This window comes from Cyprinodon tularosa, unplaced genomic scaffold (genome assembly GCF_016077235.1).
Source record: "Cyprinodon tularosa strain WSP-4 unplaced genomic scaffold, ASM1607723v1 ctg4, whole genome shotgun sequence".
Taxonomy (NCBI): domain Eukaryota; kingdom Metazoa; phylum Chordata; class Actinopteri; order Cyprinodontiformes; family Cyprinodontidae; genus Cyprinodon; species Cyprinodon tularosa.
This window is the reverse complement of record NW_024039118.1, coordinates 3,000,743-3,020,535: the sequence shown is the minus strand read 5'-3', so window position 1 is coordinate 3,020,535 and position 19,793 is coordinate 3,000,743. Positions and strand designations below refer to the sequence as shown.

The following is a 19,793-nucleotide window of genomic DNA, read 5'->3' as shown; positions in this document are numbered from 1 at the left end:
AATGACAAAAAAAAACAGAACAGAAACAGAAAGCGGGCGGCTGTGGATCAGCGGACCTGTAGCGGCTGAGGGGGAAGGCAGAGCATCCCCCATCACTGGCATTCTGGTTGTGGTAGAAACACAGTAATCTGAAGATGATTATCCATGTGAGTCACTTACCTGGTTTAACAGTTCAGGCCAACCACTCGGGTGGACTGCCAAAGAGATGCGCTGCAGAAACGTACAGTGTCCCTGATGTGGCAGCCCCAGTGAACAGGCAGGAGACCGATCCAGGTCAGGGAAAAAGCTCAGAACAGGACGATTCTGAGATCCAGGAATCGGTGACCCAACCAGGGGTTCCAATCCGAACAGGAACTGACAGATCCAGGGTTCCAGGAATCAACGGAGCGTTCAGGCAGGTTCAGAGTTCTATGAGTCCAGCACTGAGCTCAGACAAACATGCTCAGATGGAGACAGGCAGGCCCAGTGGTGAGAGGAACAGAGACAAGACATGGTACCAGGAGAAAGTGCAGAACTTTAAACTAGCTCCATCCAGGAGCCAGGATCACGGGACTTGAAAATGATTCCCCCCTGCATGTCTAGTTGAAACCGAGCGGGCTCCATGGAGAAGAGCCAGGACCCGAACTCCCCCCGCACGCTAAGCCCAACATACCAAGAATGGGCTCAGCAGAGAAGAGCTGGGAACACGATCAGGAGACAAACACACACTGGCCCCCAAGAGCAGGGACATGAACCACGCACATAACTTAAACTCAAACAAATAAACAAATATGTCATAGCTAATAATCTGGCCCAGATAGCTGGGCTGAACCATATATAAAGCACCGGGAGCAGGTGGATAAGATCAGTGATCATTAGAGAACAGAGAGTAATTCGATTAGCTACAGGGGCTGTGATCATGACAAGGGAAGAACATTATGGACAACAGTGAGTATCCTCTACAGAAGATTTTAAAACTACAACAGAGTTTCTTCAGTCAGAGGCTTCTACAGATCCATTGCAAGACAGACCAAAACAGAAGATCCTTCCTGCCCACAGCAAACAACACCTACAACACCTGTTTAAAAATAGTGTATGAGTTACTGCAACATTTAATTTCCCTTTGGAATTAATAAGGTATTTTTGAATTGAATTGAATAAAAGCTCCAAATACATGTGTCACATCACCAGAGGTTTATTTAAGGAAACTAGGAAACAATTTCTTTCACTTTTACAATTAAGCTTTTTTGTTGGTGTGTCACATAAGAATTAAAATAAATACATTTAGATGTGTAGAAAGAGAAAAGACACATTTAAAAGTTCACACAAACATTGGATATGACCCGTAGATATCCAAAATTCAAACTTTTATTAATCATGAACTTATGCTTGATGAGAGAAATCTCAAAGCTCACCTTTCATTTTTGTTTCCTGCATGTTTTTGTTGCAGAGCAGAAAGACTTTGCAATCTCTTACACCCACTCACATTCACTGCTAAAGGCTACCTGGGCACCATAGAATTACAGAGAAAGAAACTATATCATTTGGGAAACAAACACTATATCTTCACTAAGACAAAAGTCCCCCTGCAGCAGTGAGGACATCTACTACTGGACCACTTTGGTGGTGGGTGTATTTTGTGGGCTTTATGAAACTTTGTGTACATTTCTCCTTTTTGGCCTCATTTTGCTGACTTATCTGCAATAGACACATGTCTCACTGACATTAGACAATATTATTATGACTGATGGTTTTATATACGGATTGCTGCTATGTTATTTTAGTGTTTGCAGTGATCCCTTGACTGGTGAAGTTAGGTCAAAGAATCTTTAAAAACTATGACATGAAAGAAAAAGAATCCTACTTTGGCTAAAAAACAAATTTCTTCTTTGATCCTTCATTGCACGCTCAATTTGTTTAAGCTTTCTGCCTACCAGGACACCTCAGAGCACTCAAATAAAACCAGGGAGACAAATTCTAACTTTTCAACCTCAACACACTTTCATGCTTGATTTGTTTGCTTCAGTATGGTAAAACAGCTCAGGCGGAGTTCAGCTGTGACATTTATATTTAAATTCAGTTATCTCTACCCTTTGAGAGAACAGCTTTTGTTATTCTGTTCAAGTTAAACCAATTTGAAGTCGGTCAGTTTGAATGTGCAGATGGGAAGCTGTAATGCTTTCCAAAAATTCTCACTATAGCTGCTTTATCTTTCAAAATGTATGATGACATGGTTGTAACAGAGTAGGAGGCTGGGCTTTTATATACTGCCCCATATTTGATTTGCAGCCTGAAGTATTTGACCCTGAGAATAGAAGACCCAGAATTTTATCATATGTCTTTGATTTTATTATATGTTGTGTTTTTGGTTTCCATTTTATTGTACTTGTATTGTCTAAAATCAAAAGCTGCTCAGCTTATTAACACAAATTTGCCAAATAAATACAGTAGTAGCCAGTCAAAATTTCCCCACTTTCCTTGATGGGCCCTTGGCTGGTCCCCTACAATTCCTTTTTAAACATCAATCTTTGTACTAAAATATTCTTTCTGTAATGATTTGTGGACTTTAAGATCTAAGAAGAAGCGCCGGTGAAAGGGTGGAGTCAGAGTAAAACAATATGCACGCCCAGGAGAAGTAGGGGGGGTCACTCCAGTAGCTGGAACTTGAAGGATATTCTGCTGGGAGTTGCAGGGAAGTGGGCTGCCATTTGGCTGGCGTTTTACTGGGATGGGCCATTTGGAATGGCTGCTACTGTAGATTTATTACGCTAGACAAGCTGAAAATGACCTGCTAGACTTTAAAATGAACAACCGACAATTTTGTAGGTTTGATTTGGCTCCACAGTCACCAGTTACAAAATCAGTACTAGCAAACTGCCTGATAAAGTGACCAATGTCATAAAGGTCTTTAATTTTCCTAGTTATATTTTTAAACATTTGTTTATTAAAATGTATACAATAGAAAGTGAGAGATTTAGCCGTTCTGCATATTGCAGATAAAACACACATTCTAAGTTGTTTTTGTAGTTTAATATAGCCCAATCTAAAAATGTCTGTATTGGTTCGATATCCTTTTTTGCACTAATACTTATTATTTCTACCATATATATATTTCTGTTTCAGAGGACCTATATCCAATATTGTAGGTTTGCTAGAGGTTCCAAAAACATATAAACTTGAAACAATTACCAGAGCTTTTCATGATCAGGTTCCTCACGGTGTAGAACAGGCTCATTACTATTGCTATTCAGCAGAAACCCTGTTTATATGTACTTGAATTGTTACCTTTTGTTAAACTTTAAAGTTCCTATTTGTAATGTGATGCTGAACTATATGTATAGTTATGCTGCTATAGGTTTAGGATGTCGGAGGACTCGATTACTATTTTTCCAGATATTACCATCTTTACTAGCAAGTCTTCATCTATGCTTATAGAAGTAAAGCACTTTGGGTTTTCTCCTTTCTGTTTTCTACAAAGAAAGCACAGCTGTACTTTAGTGTTCACCTGTTGTTGTTGTACCAGAATGCCACTAACTGAGCTGCTACTTGCATTAGTTTGGTTGACATATTGTGTACATTTCTTTTATAAACAACTATGAATACTACTAATACTACTTCTGCTTTTCTCTGCATTTATGCCTGCTGCCCGTCTAAAAGCAGGCATTACGACTGTATAGTTTGCTAAAATATTAACTTACTTATAGACCTGTGTTGCCACCAATTTTTTTGTATGAATGACTGAGAACTGAGTAATTGCCAGTTTGTGTTCAAGTATTTCAATTATGTTCACTATGACTCACGGGATGCTTTTAAAAGATGTTTGCAATGTTATTCAAACCCTCACAAAAATATTTAAAAAGTAATGTACGGTTTCGCTCTATATGTTTAAGCTTTTGAGTAGGAAATAATGTTAAGATTGAAAAGATCTGTTCTGTTGACCTGAACATTTAACCAGACACAACACTTGTCAATTCAGAATTCTGCTTAGAATAAAACTTTTGATTCTGCAGAAAGCCACCAGAAGCAGAGCTAGAAATCTCTGATGGAAGCAGGTACAGTAGCTTAAGGTAAGGCAGGTTTTTATATTTATATAGCTCAATTCAGTATAAAGACAATTTAAAGTTCCACACACAACCTAAACAATTAAATTATCACAGGAGTGAGTTTGCTTTATCTAGGCATCATGTTTTTTTAAATGATCCATATTATGTAAACATTAGTTATCATATACAGATCATATGTTGGATTGTACATGTTGTCTGGCTGATATTTGCAGAGTGTGAGTGTGTATGTTGGTTTGCTGCCAGGGTAGGCATAGTACATTACGACAAAAACACGTCTTTATGTTGTTGTCGGCCATAGATGACGGTCAATGACCAATGTGCCAAGTACCCTATCTCTGATAGACGTGATAGGACTCTACACACCAGTAAGCCACACCTCCTGTAGACTGACCCGAAGTTCACAGCTAGTGCAGCATGTGAAAAACAAGGGGAAAAAGCTGCCCCACTGACCCCATTTCCCAGTGCCTGCCTGTATATAAGAGTACCTGTAAAAGGGATTAGGGATGAGTGCTAAACAGACAGGTCTGCATTAAAGACAGAAAGATTGATTCTTCATCTTCTTTGTCCTGACTGGAGCATTGGCTATTTGGTAAATACTTTTTATGTTTCTTTGTTTTTTCACTTATATCATTTAGCTCATAGACTTTTTCATGCCATGGTTCTCAAATTTTGGTTTAAGTCCTGCCGGTGTCACTTGGCCTTCCTTTAGAGCTATAATAATAATAATTCAATGTCATTAATGAAGTTCTCAAAGTTACCTGTCTTATGGGGATACATCAAACCAAAGGATTAGTTTTCTCATTCACATTTTCAGACTGTTTGAGTTTTGCTTAATCAATATCCAGGCATTATCGAACAGGTCAGCTACTTTAGGAATACAAGCATACAATAATCTCTCTATATTTTTAGATATTGGTTCAAGCTGTTCAGCAAAGGAATGTTTATTGGAACTATGTGTTTGGCCGTTTCAGTAAGACACAACTCGTCAGAGGCACAGATAAACAACCGTTTTCTACAAAGGCTATCACTGTTTTATATATGAAAGGTTGTCATATTGGATTTTAAGGCGAGGTTTGTAAGAATTCTCAGAAATGTTCCCACATTGAATTCCCAAATCCGGTTAAATGTCTCTATCTTCAAACTGGGACATTTCATATCTATTAGTAATAAAAGGGATATTGTATCACTTATATTGAACGTTTAAGGAATTATTTTTTTCTACTTTTGTTTTCATTACATAAAAAATTGGCAGTATGTTTGTTTAGATGTTGGGACTTTTCATAATACGGTGAACATTTCCTATAAATTTATATAACAAAAAACTTGCACTTTCTTAAGGCTTTACACATTTTTTTACTATGTAAAAAAGCTCAGCTTGTGGAGGTTCCCCACACTTTCCTCTAACTTTTCTTTTTTTCATCCACTGAACATTTAACAGAAGAGAGAAAGTGCATAGCCATTCTGACATTTAACTGAACTTTTGTTGATGTAGATTTTATTATAAATCTTAGAGAATTAACTTTTTTGGGAGGAATATTAGCACAGCCATTCCAATTTGATTATTAGCTTTTAACCTTTAGGGGATTGGGATCTGAAAATATTTGGATGACACACTGTGAAGGTTACTGTTCAATTTATTACGGGTAACCTAAACAAAAAAGGGTCATGAAGGTTCTTTGAGGGTATACAGTTTAGAAAAGATCAAACTATGATGTTGAACCTAAGCATTAGAGACCATTTAGGGAGCATTCAGAAAAACTTGGACCTCAGTGGTATCACTTTCTTAATATGGGTTAGAATTTGAGTACCTATGGCCCTGGTCATTTGTTGAGGTCTTTCCACCAAATAAGATCTCCCATGGCCTGTGGTGTCAAAAGTACACGCATTTGTTCCCTAAGTAGAAGTATAGATACTGCAGTTTAAAAACACTCTAGTAAAAGTTGAAGTATCAACTTGACCTCTTTACTCAAGTAAAAGTGGAAAAAGTATGTGCTCCAGAAACTAGTTAAAGTATAAAAGTATAAAGTAACCTTTAAAAAAACAGCAAGAGGCCACTATATGAATTGAAAGCTTAATATTTTGAGTATTTCGAATAATTCTTTGAGATAGAGCCAAGGATGAGGGAGGTTTTGTTGGTCTCCATCTCCATCTCCCGATACGCTCTCGCCTGTTTGCGACCTTTCAACATCTTTTTATGAATCTGACATTGTAGCATGGCATAGAATTCGTCTTTACAGTTTGAAGAACACCTGCCTGCTTCTGATGATTTCCTTTAGCTAACCCATGAGTGTTTGCGTTATATGACTCATCCAATTACACTATGTTTCACTAGATGTGGATGGTGCCAATGATCTGCATTGGATGGTGCACATGACACAAAATAAATATTTATAAACATTAAACCAAAGCAAAGAATAACAAGTTACATTTGTTTTAAAAATGTAAGGAATAGAAAGTACAGATACCTGTGTGAAAATATAATGAGTAGAAGTCAGAAGAAGGAAGAAAAATAAGTAATGGTGTAAAGCATAGATACCTATAAAGTGTACTTAACTACAGTAATGAAGTATTTGTACTTTGTTACTTGTCACCTATGCCCATGGCAAACTGAATATAGAAGAGTCAGAAAAAGTTTTGAGTTCTCGATTAAGGAGATAATTGGTTTACCCTCCTGGAGCCTTTCTAAAAGTGGTTAGAAATAGGTTGGCCCTAGCTTCAAGGTCGCTACCAGGTTAAGCCCATAAAAAACTAACAGAGGGCCACATGAACCCATCACCTGCAGCAATAAAAATTAAGATCAGGTGCAATTTTAGCCATATTATGAGTCATCATTTGGATTATGATAAGTTGAATGTCCCAAATTCCTCCTTCCAACCTGACATAAATAACCATAATAATAACTGCAAAAATTTAAATACATTTCTGTCACAAAACTGTACCCAAAACTAAAAGATCAAAAAGAAATAGTTGGATAAATGGAATGCCTTCTTAGAAGCCATGACTACATGTTTTTCTCCCTTGTTAAAGGATTGCTAAGTTTCTACTTTCACTTCTGTCCCAGAGCCACCTGATCTGTGCGTCTGTCTGCACCGGACGCAGGGGGCGGGGAAAGACTATACGTCATATCAGCCGCCGCGCTCCGATTGGCTGCCGACTCTCACCCGACTCAGCTGAGATTGTTTTCTGCAGGGGAAGCTGCTGTTCTCGTTGGTACGGTCAGCTCACTCTTTACCCGCGGAAGGAAGCAACACTTTGTGTGCTTACTGAAAACGATGTGAACGAAACAACGATATTCGTGTGATTACTAGAAAAAGCAGGAAGACAAAGAGAGGAATCCTGGCTGAATGAGCAGCAGTGGAGGTTTCTGTTTCAACCAGCCTCTGAAACCCTCTGGACACCAAGGTAAGGGCTAAACTCTTGACTCCTAGTTTAATACTTAGATTATTTTTTTATATACCTACCCTGCTAACTAGTCTATTTGCATTTGTGCCAAGCAGCACAAAGGGGCCAAATGCCCAGATTAGTGGACCACTGCTGGAGCTGCTCTTGTTCACCGAAAGCTAAAAGCAAGCATTTGTCCGGAGCGAGCCCGTTCGTTTCTAAGGCTGAAGAGATGATGTCCATCATCACCGCGATGCTCAGCAGCGCCTACGGCTCCCTGCATGACGTCCGCACCGCCAACCTCATCCGAAGGGGTCTGGTCCTCTTCACGGTGGGGGTGTTCCTGGCGCTGGTGCTCAACCTGCTGCAGATACAGAGGCATGTGACCCTGTTTCCTGAAGAGGTGATGACAACCCTGTTTTCATCCGCCTGGTGGATCCCACCGTGCTGTGGGACAGGAGCTGGTGAGTGTCTCTTTAAAAAACACTTTTCTACATTGTTTCAGGGCATGGACACTAGCTAGTGGACAAAATGAAGCAAATAGAAACTCTTATTTATTTTTTTATTTTAAATATTAATAATATATTAGACTGAATAATCTGAAATTGACTTATTTTAGTAATTTTCTCGTGCAAACGTAAGTTTTCATTCATAAGCCACGGTCTAAATAAGGAATGTCTGCTAGCTTGTTATCAAAAACCTGAGCACAGACACATAATAGGGATGCTTGCTCTCTGATTGGCTGCCTACTACGTGAGCTGTCCGCTCATTGGTTGATGTCATAACGGGTGAGTTGAAGGCCCGCCTTAAAAGCCCCGGACACACATCCGTGTTTAGCTCCTCCCACCATGTGCTGCAGTGGAGACAACAAACGGGGGAAAAATGGATGATGATTCTTGTCTTAAATGCCAGTCTGGACGTATTTAAAAGCCATTTTTTCTTTAAAGCAAAGGGCAGCTGGCTGTGTAATTCATTAAATTATATAAAAGCTATTTTAAATGAGTCAGAGTAAATGTCATAAAACAGGGGGAAAAAATCTAATTGTCCTCACATTTGAAACAGTTTCTCTTGTTCAGAAAATGTAAATTATTTTAAGTCTGTGTATCCCCAGCATGCATATATATATATATATATATATATATATATATATATATATATATATATATATATATATATATATTTCAATTCAGTTTATTTATATAGCGCCAATTTACAACACAAGTCATTTCAAGGCACTTTACAGTTCAACCAGATCATACAGTCAAATTGATTCAAAGTTTTCTATCTAAGGAAAACCAGTTGATTGCATTGACTCGAATGCAATCCCTCACACTAAGCATGGTTGTAGCGACAGTGGAGAGGAAAAACTCCCTTTTAACAGGAAAAAACCTCCAGCAGAACCAGGCTCAGTGTGAGCGGCCATCTGCTGAGGCCAACTGGGGTTCAAGGAGACAGAAGCAGAGATACAAAAAGCAGCTTTAAAAAGCGGCCCGGACCAGGAAATGCACAGCCAGGCAGACGAGCTAGCTCAGCTCCCATGTCAGAGGATGAAGAGAGCACGTCCAGCCATTCACAGTCAGAGAAACAGGACCACACTGGAAAACAGGCCGACTTCCAGCATCTATAAACAAGGGTGTCGATGGAAGCAGCACAGCTGATATTTCTCTCCAGGCCCAAAGGTGTCACAACCAAACAGGAACAGACGAGGCGAAGCTACTATGAGAAAAAGCAGAGAGAGCATAATGTTATTATTGAAATAATAAATTCTGCAGAGTGGGAGAATAGAGACAGAATGAAGCAGAATAATGAAATGGGGATCCCTATTTCCTCCAGAAGTCTAAGCCTATAGCAGCATAACTATAGAGATGAATATTGATAAATTTGTTATGAGAGGGGGAAACTATTTTAAATGTTTGTCAGATTTATTTAGGGTAAACTGGGTAATGGGAACCAGTCATGCACAGGCTGCTTAAAAAATATTCTTTATAGTGTTCTGCTTAATATTGCTGGATTTATGGTCATTTTGGTTCTGATACATAAATCTGAGCCACAATGAAGAGCATTTCTACTGAACGTAAGTTTAGTTTTCAACCGGTGCAAAAAAAAAAAACAATGCCATTTTTTTGTGATTTTCTTTTTGGTTCTTGTTCCTGAAGTGAAGAGAAACTATGTTCATAGCTTGCCAAGGTGGGATTTCACACCTGGTTACCTTAAAATGTAGTATTTGTATTAATCAACTTACTTTAGTTCATCGAGTAATATCTCCAAACAATCATGCCTGTTTCTCTTGTAAGCAAGGGAAAAACACTGGTGTGCTTGTTCTGCCATGTGACCTTGTGTAAAAAAGATGTTGACAGGTTTCTAATATCACCTAATACGGTCCTAAAAATGTGGAAAATAATTCAACTATTCAGTATGTGTGAGTCTGGATAATACAATACATCAACAATATTAATTTCCCAACTTTACTTCCTACCCTATTGTCTGAAAGTTATCACCGTTTCCTTCTTTCTTTTGTTCTTCCTTCAGTCTTGGTCTTTTTTCATCTTCGATTTCATATTGGTGCCTTTCTTATATGTTCTTTGTACTTTCTGCCCCTTGTCTTTGTCCTTGAAAAATGGCATAGAATTCGTCTTTACAGTTTGAAGAACAACTGCCTGCTTCTGCCTTCTGTCTTTCATTGCTTATTTTCTTTTACTTCCTTGTTTTTTCATTGTTGTTCCCACATTCCTACTCTCCTGTATTAATCTTTGTGCATATTATTATTTTCTTAACTTTGTTTTCTTGTCTTTTATGTTTTTCTCTCCTTTCTTCCTTGTTGAACTCATTCATTTCTGCTTTATTTTGGTTTGTCCTTCCTTCCTTCCTTCCTTCCTTCCTTCCTTCCTTCCTTGCTTCCCCTTATTTTGTTATTCATTATCTGTCTTTCTGTCCTTCTTAAACACCCTTCCCTTTTTCATAGTACCAGTCTAAAACCTTAGGACACAAACATTATTATCCCATTTATATTTTAAAAAGTTTTTGCTGGTAATGTTATGAAACGTCAGGACACAATTTTGTGCAATCTGTTCTCTACTAATTTATAATCTCAATAGCATTCAACTTAAGAAGATCTCCATACAAAGTATTTCCATAAATGGATAAAATAGGGTAAACATACTAATACATTAAATTGTAAAAATGCCTTGATGATTAAAAAGTGATCACAAAGTCACATTACAAAGTGATGTGTTAAGAATACTGTTTAATTGCACCTTGGGCAGAGCTGTATGGATTAAAAATAGTTAACATCTTAATGTCGAGTACCAGAGCATTGGGCTTTAATTACCTTGCTTTCTTTGGCCTATCTATTTTTTATTTATTTAAAACAAAGATTAAGATGGATGTTATAAAATAACATCAATAAATATTTAATAGTTCTTCTGAAAATAATTTTGCTTATTTCCATACTAGAGAAACTGTAAAGTCCAGTCTTTCATTATTTCATACACATTAAAGCTACAGATCTGAATGTATTTTTTCTGGTTTTCATGATTAAGGGAATCTTATTTTTATTCTACTTCCCAATCATAAGTATGAGTATAAATGAGTCGCTGTGTGTAAAAACACATTCTCAGTAGGTAATCTTTCACAGCTTTGTCAGTATTGGTCCATAGTGGCTCAGAGAATGTTCTGCTTATCGTTTGTAATCCAGGCCTGTTTGTTCCTCTGTTTTTGTTGCAGCTGTGATCGGTCTTCTGTACCCCTGCCTCGACAGCCATTTGGGAGAGCCCCACAAGTTCAAGAGGGAGTGGGCCAGTGTAATGAGATGCATCGCAGTGTTTGTCGGTATCAACCATGCCAGTGTTGTATCCTTTTCGTCCTACTAAGCTGTTCCAAACGACTCCAGTTGTAGGAATTTTGGTTATGAATGCACTAAAGAAATGAATGTCTTTTAACATTTTGTATTGATGGAACTTGGTCGCAACCGGTCACTCAAATATTTGTTTAGGAGCAGAGTTCTTTGTTGACGTCAATCTCTTTGACTTTGCCCTTAACTTACCGTAACCCAGAAACTAGACTTTGCCAACAACGTGCAGCTCTCGCTGACCCTGGCGGCCTTGTCTTTGGGCCTGTGGTGGACATTTGATCGCTCCAGAAGTGGCTTTGGTCTGGGCATCACCACCGCCTTCCTGGCTACTGTCATCACACAGCTGCTGGTCTACAACGGAGTATATCAGTGAGTGAATATTTAAGTCATATGCTGCATGTGTCTGATCAGTGACTGGAAAACTTTATCTTTGGGTTTGTTGGAGAATCAACAGCGTCACCACATTTGGTTAAATGTCAACTGAGAACTATATTTTCAGGATATTTTAAACTGGTTCTTTTATTCAACACAACACCTTCTTGGTTTATGATTTTCAATGGAAGAAATGTGTTTTTCACTGAAAGTCTAGTCTTACCTGTCATTTAGCAATGCATATCTTTAGCTAAATGTTGACTAATTTAAGCTCTTAGAAGGTTCAAACCATTTACTTATGACACAGTCCAAATGAATCACAACTGGTTGATTTCGCATTAATTGAAGCAGGTGCTTCAACATCAGGTTGCGTTTATTGATTCTTTTTCTGAAGGGTCTTTCAAAATCATAACATATGTCCCACCATTTAAAAAAATCCTAAGAATCCCCATTATTTCATATCAGATCTTTGAATGTGAAACATGACAGCAGCATTGATTGCTCCTTGACTTGTAATTACAAATCTCATAATGGAGGAAAGCATTTATTCAATTCAGTTTATTTATATAGCGCCAATTCACAACACGTCACCTCAAGGCACATTACAATCAACCAGATCATACAGTCAGACTGATTAAAAAATGTCTATCTTAGGAAAACCAGTTGATTGCATCGACTCATTGACTCGAAGGCAATCCCTCACACTAAGCATGCTTGTAGCGACAGTAGAGAGGAAAAACTCCCTTTTAACAGGAAGCAACCTCCAGCAGAACCAATATATATACCAATATACTCCTCAAAAAAGACATTAGTTGCAGGACATTTCTTCACAACTGCAAAAGAAGTCTGCTTCGGAAACTTACTTGGTTTTATATATTTAGGTATCTAAAATCATAATTTCTCTCGTTCCTTATCACGTTTGTTTAAGTACAAATTTAAAGATGTTTTTCCAAACTGATTTCAGAAGCTTAAGCCATGGATGGACATTAAAGTTTAGCCGTAGATTACCTTGATGCTAGTAACTGCTCATCCTGAAGATTTATTCCAAAAGCCCTCCTGGTCATTTAACATTCTGTTTTATTTACATCTACCCTCTATTTCAGGTATACATCTCCTGACTTCTTGTATGTGCGGTCCTGGCTCCCGTGTATCTTCTTCTCAGGCGGTGTTACTGTGGGTAACATCGGACGGCAGCTGGCCATGGTAACATTTGCTTCTTTTTATATGTGTTTTCTTTCTGCATCACATTGTATTAAGTGCGTTTGCTGTTGCATGGTAGACAAGAATTAATTTTCCTTTTTAAATTACCTGTATTGGTTCCCACTGACCAATCAGAGGCCACTTTTTTTATTAAAGATATTTTTAGATTTAGATGTTCTGGAGGAATATGTCACATATTCTGGACGGTGACTGCCAAATTGAAATTCATAGGTAAACATGAGTTTTTTTGGGTTTATTGCTTCTGCTGGCGTTATAACGCCCGTTACATTTGTCAACATCAGCTGCTCCGTTTATTAATAAGGGAATTTAAAAAAAACGACTTCAAAAGACTCCTATTCTTTATGAAGCAAAATGGAAGAGCTTGGAGATAAGATTGTAAAATGGTTTAAATTTGTGCAAAGAGCATGGAACCAACCCTCCCCTCCCCTTTCCATCATAATTATCCCATCAAGTCAGCTTTGATGTCTTCATTAAGCCTGTGCCTGGAAGCCTCACCTCATTCTGTCTGTAAAGTAAGAGTCCCGTCACTCCCTCAGTTTGACTCAGTGAGAGCGTGAAAGCAGATTAAGAGCTCTTGTTTTTCACAGTCGCTGCGAGGCGCCGAGAGCCAGTCAGAACTCGGCTGACCAGAGGGTCGCTCGCTGCTTGTTGTTTTTGTTTACGATGAGGCCTGTGGAATGCTGGCACAAGTCTCGACTTGTGGGTTTGTTTGCTGCTTTTCTCCCGTCTTCTGGTCTTGCGGTTACATTATGAGAAAGCTGGGGGGTGGGGAGTAAATGAAGATTCCACACCAAAATTGTTTTTATTTATTTTTTCCTCAGAGAGGTCTTTATTATATTTCTGCTTTAAGCATTTTGTGGTGGAACAGTTTGTTTAGCAAAATTTTCCACGTTTACTCTACGGATGGTTGCCATTAACTCCTGGTTTACCATCACATTTAAAAGACCACAATTTTTACAGCGGATTGTCAAAGTGGATTCTGTTTTTACCCAATGCTCATGTGTTCTTACAAAACGATAAACTGGTACCTTTGTTCAGACGTCACCAATGAAAGCAGCTGAGGTTACAAATGAGGATTTTTTTTTTTTGCTCCTTATACTGATTCACGTCAGAAAACCATTGTGTATTCACTGGTTCATGATTGTTCATCTCTAACTTTGTGTCATTGGGAGTTTCTCCAGCTCATCAGTAATCTGTTGTCCCAACTTTGATACCTAGGCTACCTAAAGCATATAAATATATATGCCTATATTATATCTAAGCTGCAGCACTTCAAGTAAAGCTCATGGCTTTATTATTTCTTTCTAAATTCACTGGCTGCACACAGCTGCAGTCTTTTGCTCCTCTTTGTTTTCAAAGGTTATCTACAAAGTTATCCCGCTAATTTAATGTCAATAAGGTGAGATGTTGTCTAAGTTTTAGTTAGCTTCAAGTAGATCACATGAAACTGGACATTTAACAAGCTTCAGCAGCTGTCACAATCACTCAATGAGTTTGGACTGCATTTTAGATGGTTGTAAACACAGAAACTTGGCGTTCCTGAAGTTTTATATTTCATATTTTTGAGACATATTCAATAAATTTCATTATATCCTGGAAAGTTGCATTGACAGTGTCAACTTAAAAAAGAAAAAAAGGATTCAAGATGTTCCAGAGACCACAGTGAATCTTATTTTACTTTTGAATTTGGTATTCATTTGTTGGATTTCATTCCCTGTGTAAATCAAGTTGGGAAGCTAAACCCCAATTGTCTTTATTTATTACATATTTATACTCAGAAGTTATACAAAAAAAAAAATCTAAACCACACAGCAACTCTATATTTCAAGGGAAAGCTCATGTTAATAATTGATTAATCTGGTAATGTTTTTTTATTATTATTATTAATCACTGTACAGCAAAACATTCCTTAAAGAACCAGGTAAAGCTAAAACTAATCAACCGAGAGTTCTGGAGGCATTTTGACACATTTTTTTATTTAATTTTTTTTTTTTTACTTGAATGCATTTTTTTTATTGTGGAAGTTTTTGGTATAATTACTGCTCTATGTGAGTTTTATTATGAACAATAGCATGTTTTAGAGACTTTGTGCTCCAGTTAACGATTAATGACTAAATTAGTTGGTGATTATTTCAATAAATTGTTTCAGCCTGAGTTGCTTGCATAGCAATAGCAAGTGATTGACAGTTATGTTTAAAGTCTCTGATATGGAGCATTTAAAATGATATTTTTGTTTATTATTTTCTCTTTTATACTGCTTTCAGTTGATTGAGCTTTTTTTGTTTGTTTTTTTCCTCAGGGAGGCGTTGAGAAACCCCACATGGACTGAGTGGCCAACTCCAACACCACTAAAGAGGCAGACATAAAGCGAGGAACAGTTTGAGCTAAACTGGATTAGTGGGATAGGAGGAAAGAGAAGGATAACCTAGGAAAAAAGTGACTCCTGGTTTCGGACTCCATCCTTTGTTCTGACAACAAAGTACAGGTCAATTACGCCCCATCAGCTAATGTGCCATGTCCTCCCAACCTCCTCACAGCCAAACAAATCTCCATGCCTGTTTTCCTCCATCACCATGATGCGTCCTTCACACCAAACCAGAGGATGGACTTTGCCTTGTGTAGGTTTTTTTTTTTTTGAAGTGACATTGGACACATTCTCTTTCTTTTTGTTTCGTTTCATGAAGTGGACTCCAGGAGTGTTTGAGCATGGATGTATTTTTTTTCTCTTAGCAGGAAAGTGTTTGAGACTTTCTTTTTTTAAAGCCTTATTGTGATATGGTCATAAAAGGGAACTAATAGACTAAATGCTGACCCACCGGTATTCACTCTAGCAAAAATAGGTATTCAGTGGCATCGCATGGGCCCAGTCAAACCAAATTAAGGCATTCAGTGTGAAACGTTTTCAGTAAACTCGCAATTGTTTGTGGGGTGGAGATTGATGGTTTATAGTGATGAAGGAATAGTTTGGGAAACCATTTGCTTTTATTCTAATTCTTTGCTGAACACCTGCAACATTTTCCTACAGAATCATCTTAAATGAGCTAGAATAGATTTTTGCAAGGGCTTTAACCAACCTATTTAGGATGCATGACTTGAGGCTTATTTCTTGGTCACTGATTCATAAGTGGGATAATCAGCAAAACTGATTGACCTGAGCTTTTTTCAGGTTAACTGCCTGCAGGAAAAAAAAAAGTATTATTTCTCAAAAACTGCTTCTTCTGGTACAGTTAATTAAGCCTTGCTTTACCTTCTAAGAGTCATAGTCATTAAAGCAATTCATTAGCTCTAGTTTCCTCACCTCAGTGAAGTTAAACCAAAGTTTTTGTGCAAGGCCTTGTAGTTTTGATACGATGCAAGTAAATTATTGCAGGATTGCTTATTTCTTGCATCAGGCCTCACAGGCTCGCTGGTCTGCAATTGGACTCTTCCAAAAGTTTGTAATTTGGAAATTAGGCTTTGATTTTTCATGGGGAGAGAAAAACTGTTTGCTTGACTTTTAAGCAAATTGTAAAACGAGGCTCGTTGACTGGTTAGCTTCAGGAAAAATTAAAATAGATACAAAAATAAGCTCATGGAGATTAACTTTGCATTTGTTTTCAGGATTTTAGTAGAAAGCAAAACATTTTCCTAGCGTGTTGATTTATTTAGATGTTAAAAGGTGGAATGAAAAGCAAAAGTGCTGTCAGTAAAAAGTGCCATTGTTTGGATTATTCTGTGAAAATAAGCACATGCCTTTGTGTTTAAGATATTTTGAGTACTAAGTGCAAATTTCACCATTTAAATTTGTTTTGCTTGTAAACAAAAAGCAGCCGTATTGACTCACGGTTGGGTGTCGCAATAAGATCTATATTTTTAAAGACTACTTTCTACCATTTAAGTTTGTGGGCAAAAGAAAAGGATTGTAATTGAAAGGAAAAGAGAATGTACCACTAGTATATCGTATATCCACCCCTTTAAGCTAAATGTCACATTAAATCTTGTGATTACTCATCTTCCCAGTTGCATATAAAAACTCATTTTAAAAATGTGCAGGTGAGACATTTTAACTTAAGATTTGCAATCTGTGATTGCCTGTGTTTTATAGAATGTAGTGCTTTTGTCACTATAAGGGTTTTGTTTTCTCCTTTGTGTAAAGATAATGTCATTAGTGCTCCGATTGTTTAAAAGCGTCCTGTCAATGTAATCACACAGGTATTACCACACTAGACCTTCAGTATCTTTAGTGTTTAGGGGTCAAAAGGATTAAGTGCAATCACATCACACATGAGCCGATCATTATTCTTCTTATTTATTATATCTGACAAAGGCTAAAGAATAATCTATGTACATGCAGTTTGAATTGTTTGGGGGGGGAAAATAGCAATAACTTCTTTTTTTTTTTTTTTTGTCAGATTACATGCCTTTGAGTCAAAACCAGTGACTCGCACCAGAGAAAAGATTTAAAAAAAAATGTATCTTGTGTCAAACTGTTGATTACATCTTATTTTGTAGCATTATCTAAGGATACCTGAGTTATTTTTTTCCAAAACTTTCTGTTGCAGACCGCTCCAGGTAGAGTATTCATTCAGGTATGCTAAACATGAGGGGAAGCTTTATTTATTGTGTTATTATTTTTTTATTTTTTTTTTGTCCTCTTCTCAGGTGGTGAACCACCTTATTTTTATCTTAATGTGTTTTAGTTCTGTGTCTTTAAATTTGAACAATGTATCTTTTTGCTACCTTGAGTTCAAATAAAAAATAAAAAACTTACAAGGATATCCCTGTTGTACTTTGCATCATAAATGGGATGGAAGAATAAATGATGGACATTTGGCTACTAGAAAATGCAATGTTTATGAGGAAAAAACTATTTGCCATGTTTTGGCAACAAGAAGCAGGCTCAGAAATGTCAAAAAGCAATACCTCATTGTCAAATGAAATACTGGGGAAAAAACAAAAGAAGTCTGAAGTATTTTATGAAAAGGCAAACTCAGGTAATTGATCAACTTATTTGTCTTGGTCATATCTGATTAAATATTTAAAGACTATTACGTTACACAACAAAGTTCTACGTAAATTCTGGGTTCAAAGAATGACAATAAAAATAATATACAGAAGTTACACATACTGCTTCTTGTAGTTTTAATGACTAATGAAATCAGTACTTTAATATGTAATTTAGGTATAATTACCTATATTTGTTAAGGTAAGACAAGGGTAATTTATTTCCCTTTACGAGCTAGGGCATAATGGTATAATAATAGTGGTTCCTAGAATTTCCAAAAGTAGAATGGGAGGCAAATCTTTTAGTTATCAGGCTCCTCTCCTGTGGAACAAACTACCAGTTTAAGTCCGTGAGGCAGACAACCTGTCTACTTTTAATGCTAGGCTTAAAACTTTCCTTTTTGACAAAGATTATAGTTAGAGGGGCTCAGGTTATCCTGAGCTATCTCTATAGTTATGCTGCTATAGGCTTAGACTTCTGGAGGACATAGGGAACCCCATTTCATCATTCTGCTTCATTCTATCTCTATTCGCCCACTCTGCATAATCTGTTAGTTCAATCTTTAAGGTTCTGGTCTCTCTCTGCTGTTTCTCATAGCAGCTTTGCCTCGTCTATTCCTGTTTGGCTGTGACCCCATAATGGAGAGAAATATCTGCTTTGCTGCTGCCATCAACACCTTTGTTTATAGATGTTTGAGATCGGCCTGTTTTTCCAATGTGGTCCTGTTTCTCTGACTGACTGAATGTGCTCTCTTCATCCTCTGACATGGGAGTTGGCTCAGAGCACGTCTGCCTGGCTGTGTGTTTCCTGGACCAGGCCGCCTTTTACAGCTGTTTTTTGTATCTCTGCTTCTGTCTCCTTGAACCTCAGTCGACCTCAGTAGATGGCCGCTCACACTGATCCTGGTTCTGCTGGAGGTTTCTTCCTGTTAAAAGGGAGTTTTTTACAACCATGCTTAGTGTGAGGGATTGCATTGGAGTCAATGAGTCAATGCTATCAACTGGTTTTCCTTAGATAGAAAACTTTGAATCAATTTGACTGTATGATCTGGTTGAACTGTAAAGTGCCTTGAGATGACATGTGTTGTGAATTGGCGCTGTATAAATAAACTGAATTGAATTAAATAATACTTATATTCTTGACATGACATAGCACAATCAGCAGATAGAAATGATTTGAAACAATTAAGTATAAGTAAAAAACTAAGTACCTCTTGTGTATTTTGCCCTAAAACAGGCTGGTTCTTTATTGAATGAAGTTACTTTTGATGAGTAGCAGGAAATTTTAATCAAGTAAAAGTAGTGTTTCTTCATCATATTTTTGCTCAAGTAAATTTAACAGCTCTTTTCAGCACTGCACATGGGAGTGCTTCCATGGCAACAGGTGACCTCAAAGAAAAGGAGAGAGTGGTGAGAACAAACAAACAAAATCTTAACAGTTGCATTAATAAATGGATTTTAAGGTCTTCCCCAAATAGTCTATTTTTTTAGACAGAAAATGTCTAAAGTATACAGCATCTGCTTGCAAGAGAGTCAAAAGTAAAAAGCACAATCCAGCAAAACTGCTCAGAAAAGTTTTTTTCTATTTATTCATTTCCAAAAATCACTCAAGTAAAAAAAAAAGAGAATACTGTAGATTGTTGGAATATAAGTTATAGTCAGATTAGTACGGTGCATGGCTATTAAACATGATTATCAATGTTTGCAGTGTCCTACAAGCAACATGGCCACAGCATTCATATCAGAAAAGTTACTGTTGTCAAATGAGACCAAATCTATACTTTTTGTCCTGCATGCATGTTTGGCGGAAAACTTTATTGGAACACAGTGGTGGCAGCATGCAATTGGGAGTCTTTTTCTAGAGCAAGGACAAGGGAGACGGTGAGTCCTGAGGGGAAGATGCTGCAGCTAAATGCAGGAAGACTGTAAAAGACTAAAGGCTG

The 19,793-nt window shown here is 37.5% G+C and overlaps 1 protein-coding gene across 4 annotated transcripts; it reads left to right on the top strand.

Moving 5' to 3' along the window:
- The first annotated feature begins 4,484 nt into the window (after positions 1–4,484).
- Positions 4,485–17,624, top strand: insig1 (insulin induced gene 1). Of its 4 annotated transcripts, none has more exons than XM_038297933.1 (8): positions 4,485–4,632; positions 7,105–7,253; positions 7,352–7,445; positions 7,541–7,888; positions 11,148–11,272; positions 11,477–11,643; positions 12,750–12,849; positions 15,167–17,624. In XM_038297933.1, exons 3-8 carry the CDS (start codon positions 7,388–7,390, stop codon positions 15,194–15,196), a joined length of 828 nt encoding a protein of 275 aa, XP_038153861.1. In that variant the 5' UTR covers positions 4,485–4,632; positions 7,105–7,253; positions 7,352–7,387; the 3' UTR covers positions 15,197–17,624. The 4 variants fall into 4 exon arrangements, with proteins under 4 accessions (XP_038153861.1, XP_038153859.1, XP_038153860.1 ...); XM_038297931.1 differs by having other exon boundaries at positions 7,538–7,888; XM_038297932.1 differs by having other exon boundaries at positions 7,105–7,445.
- The last annotated feature ends 2,169 nt before the right edge of the window (positions 17,625–19,793 follow it).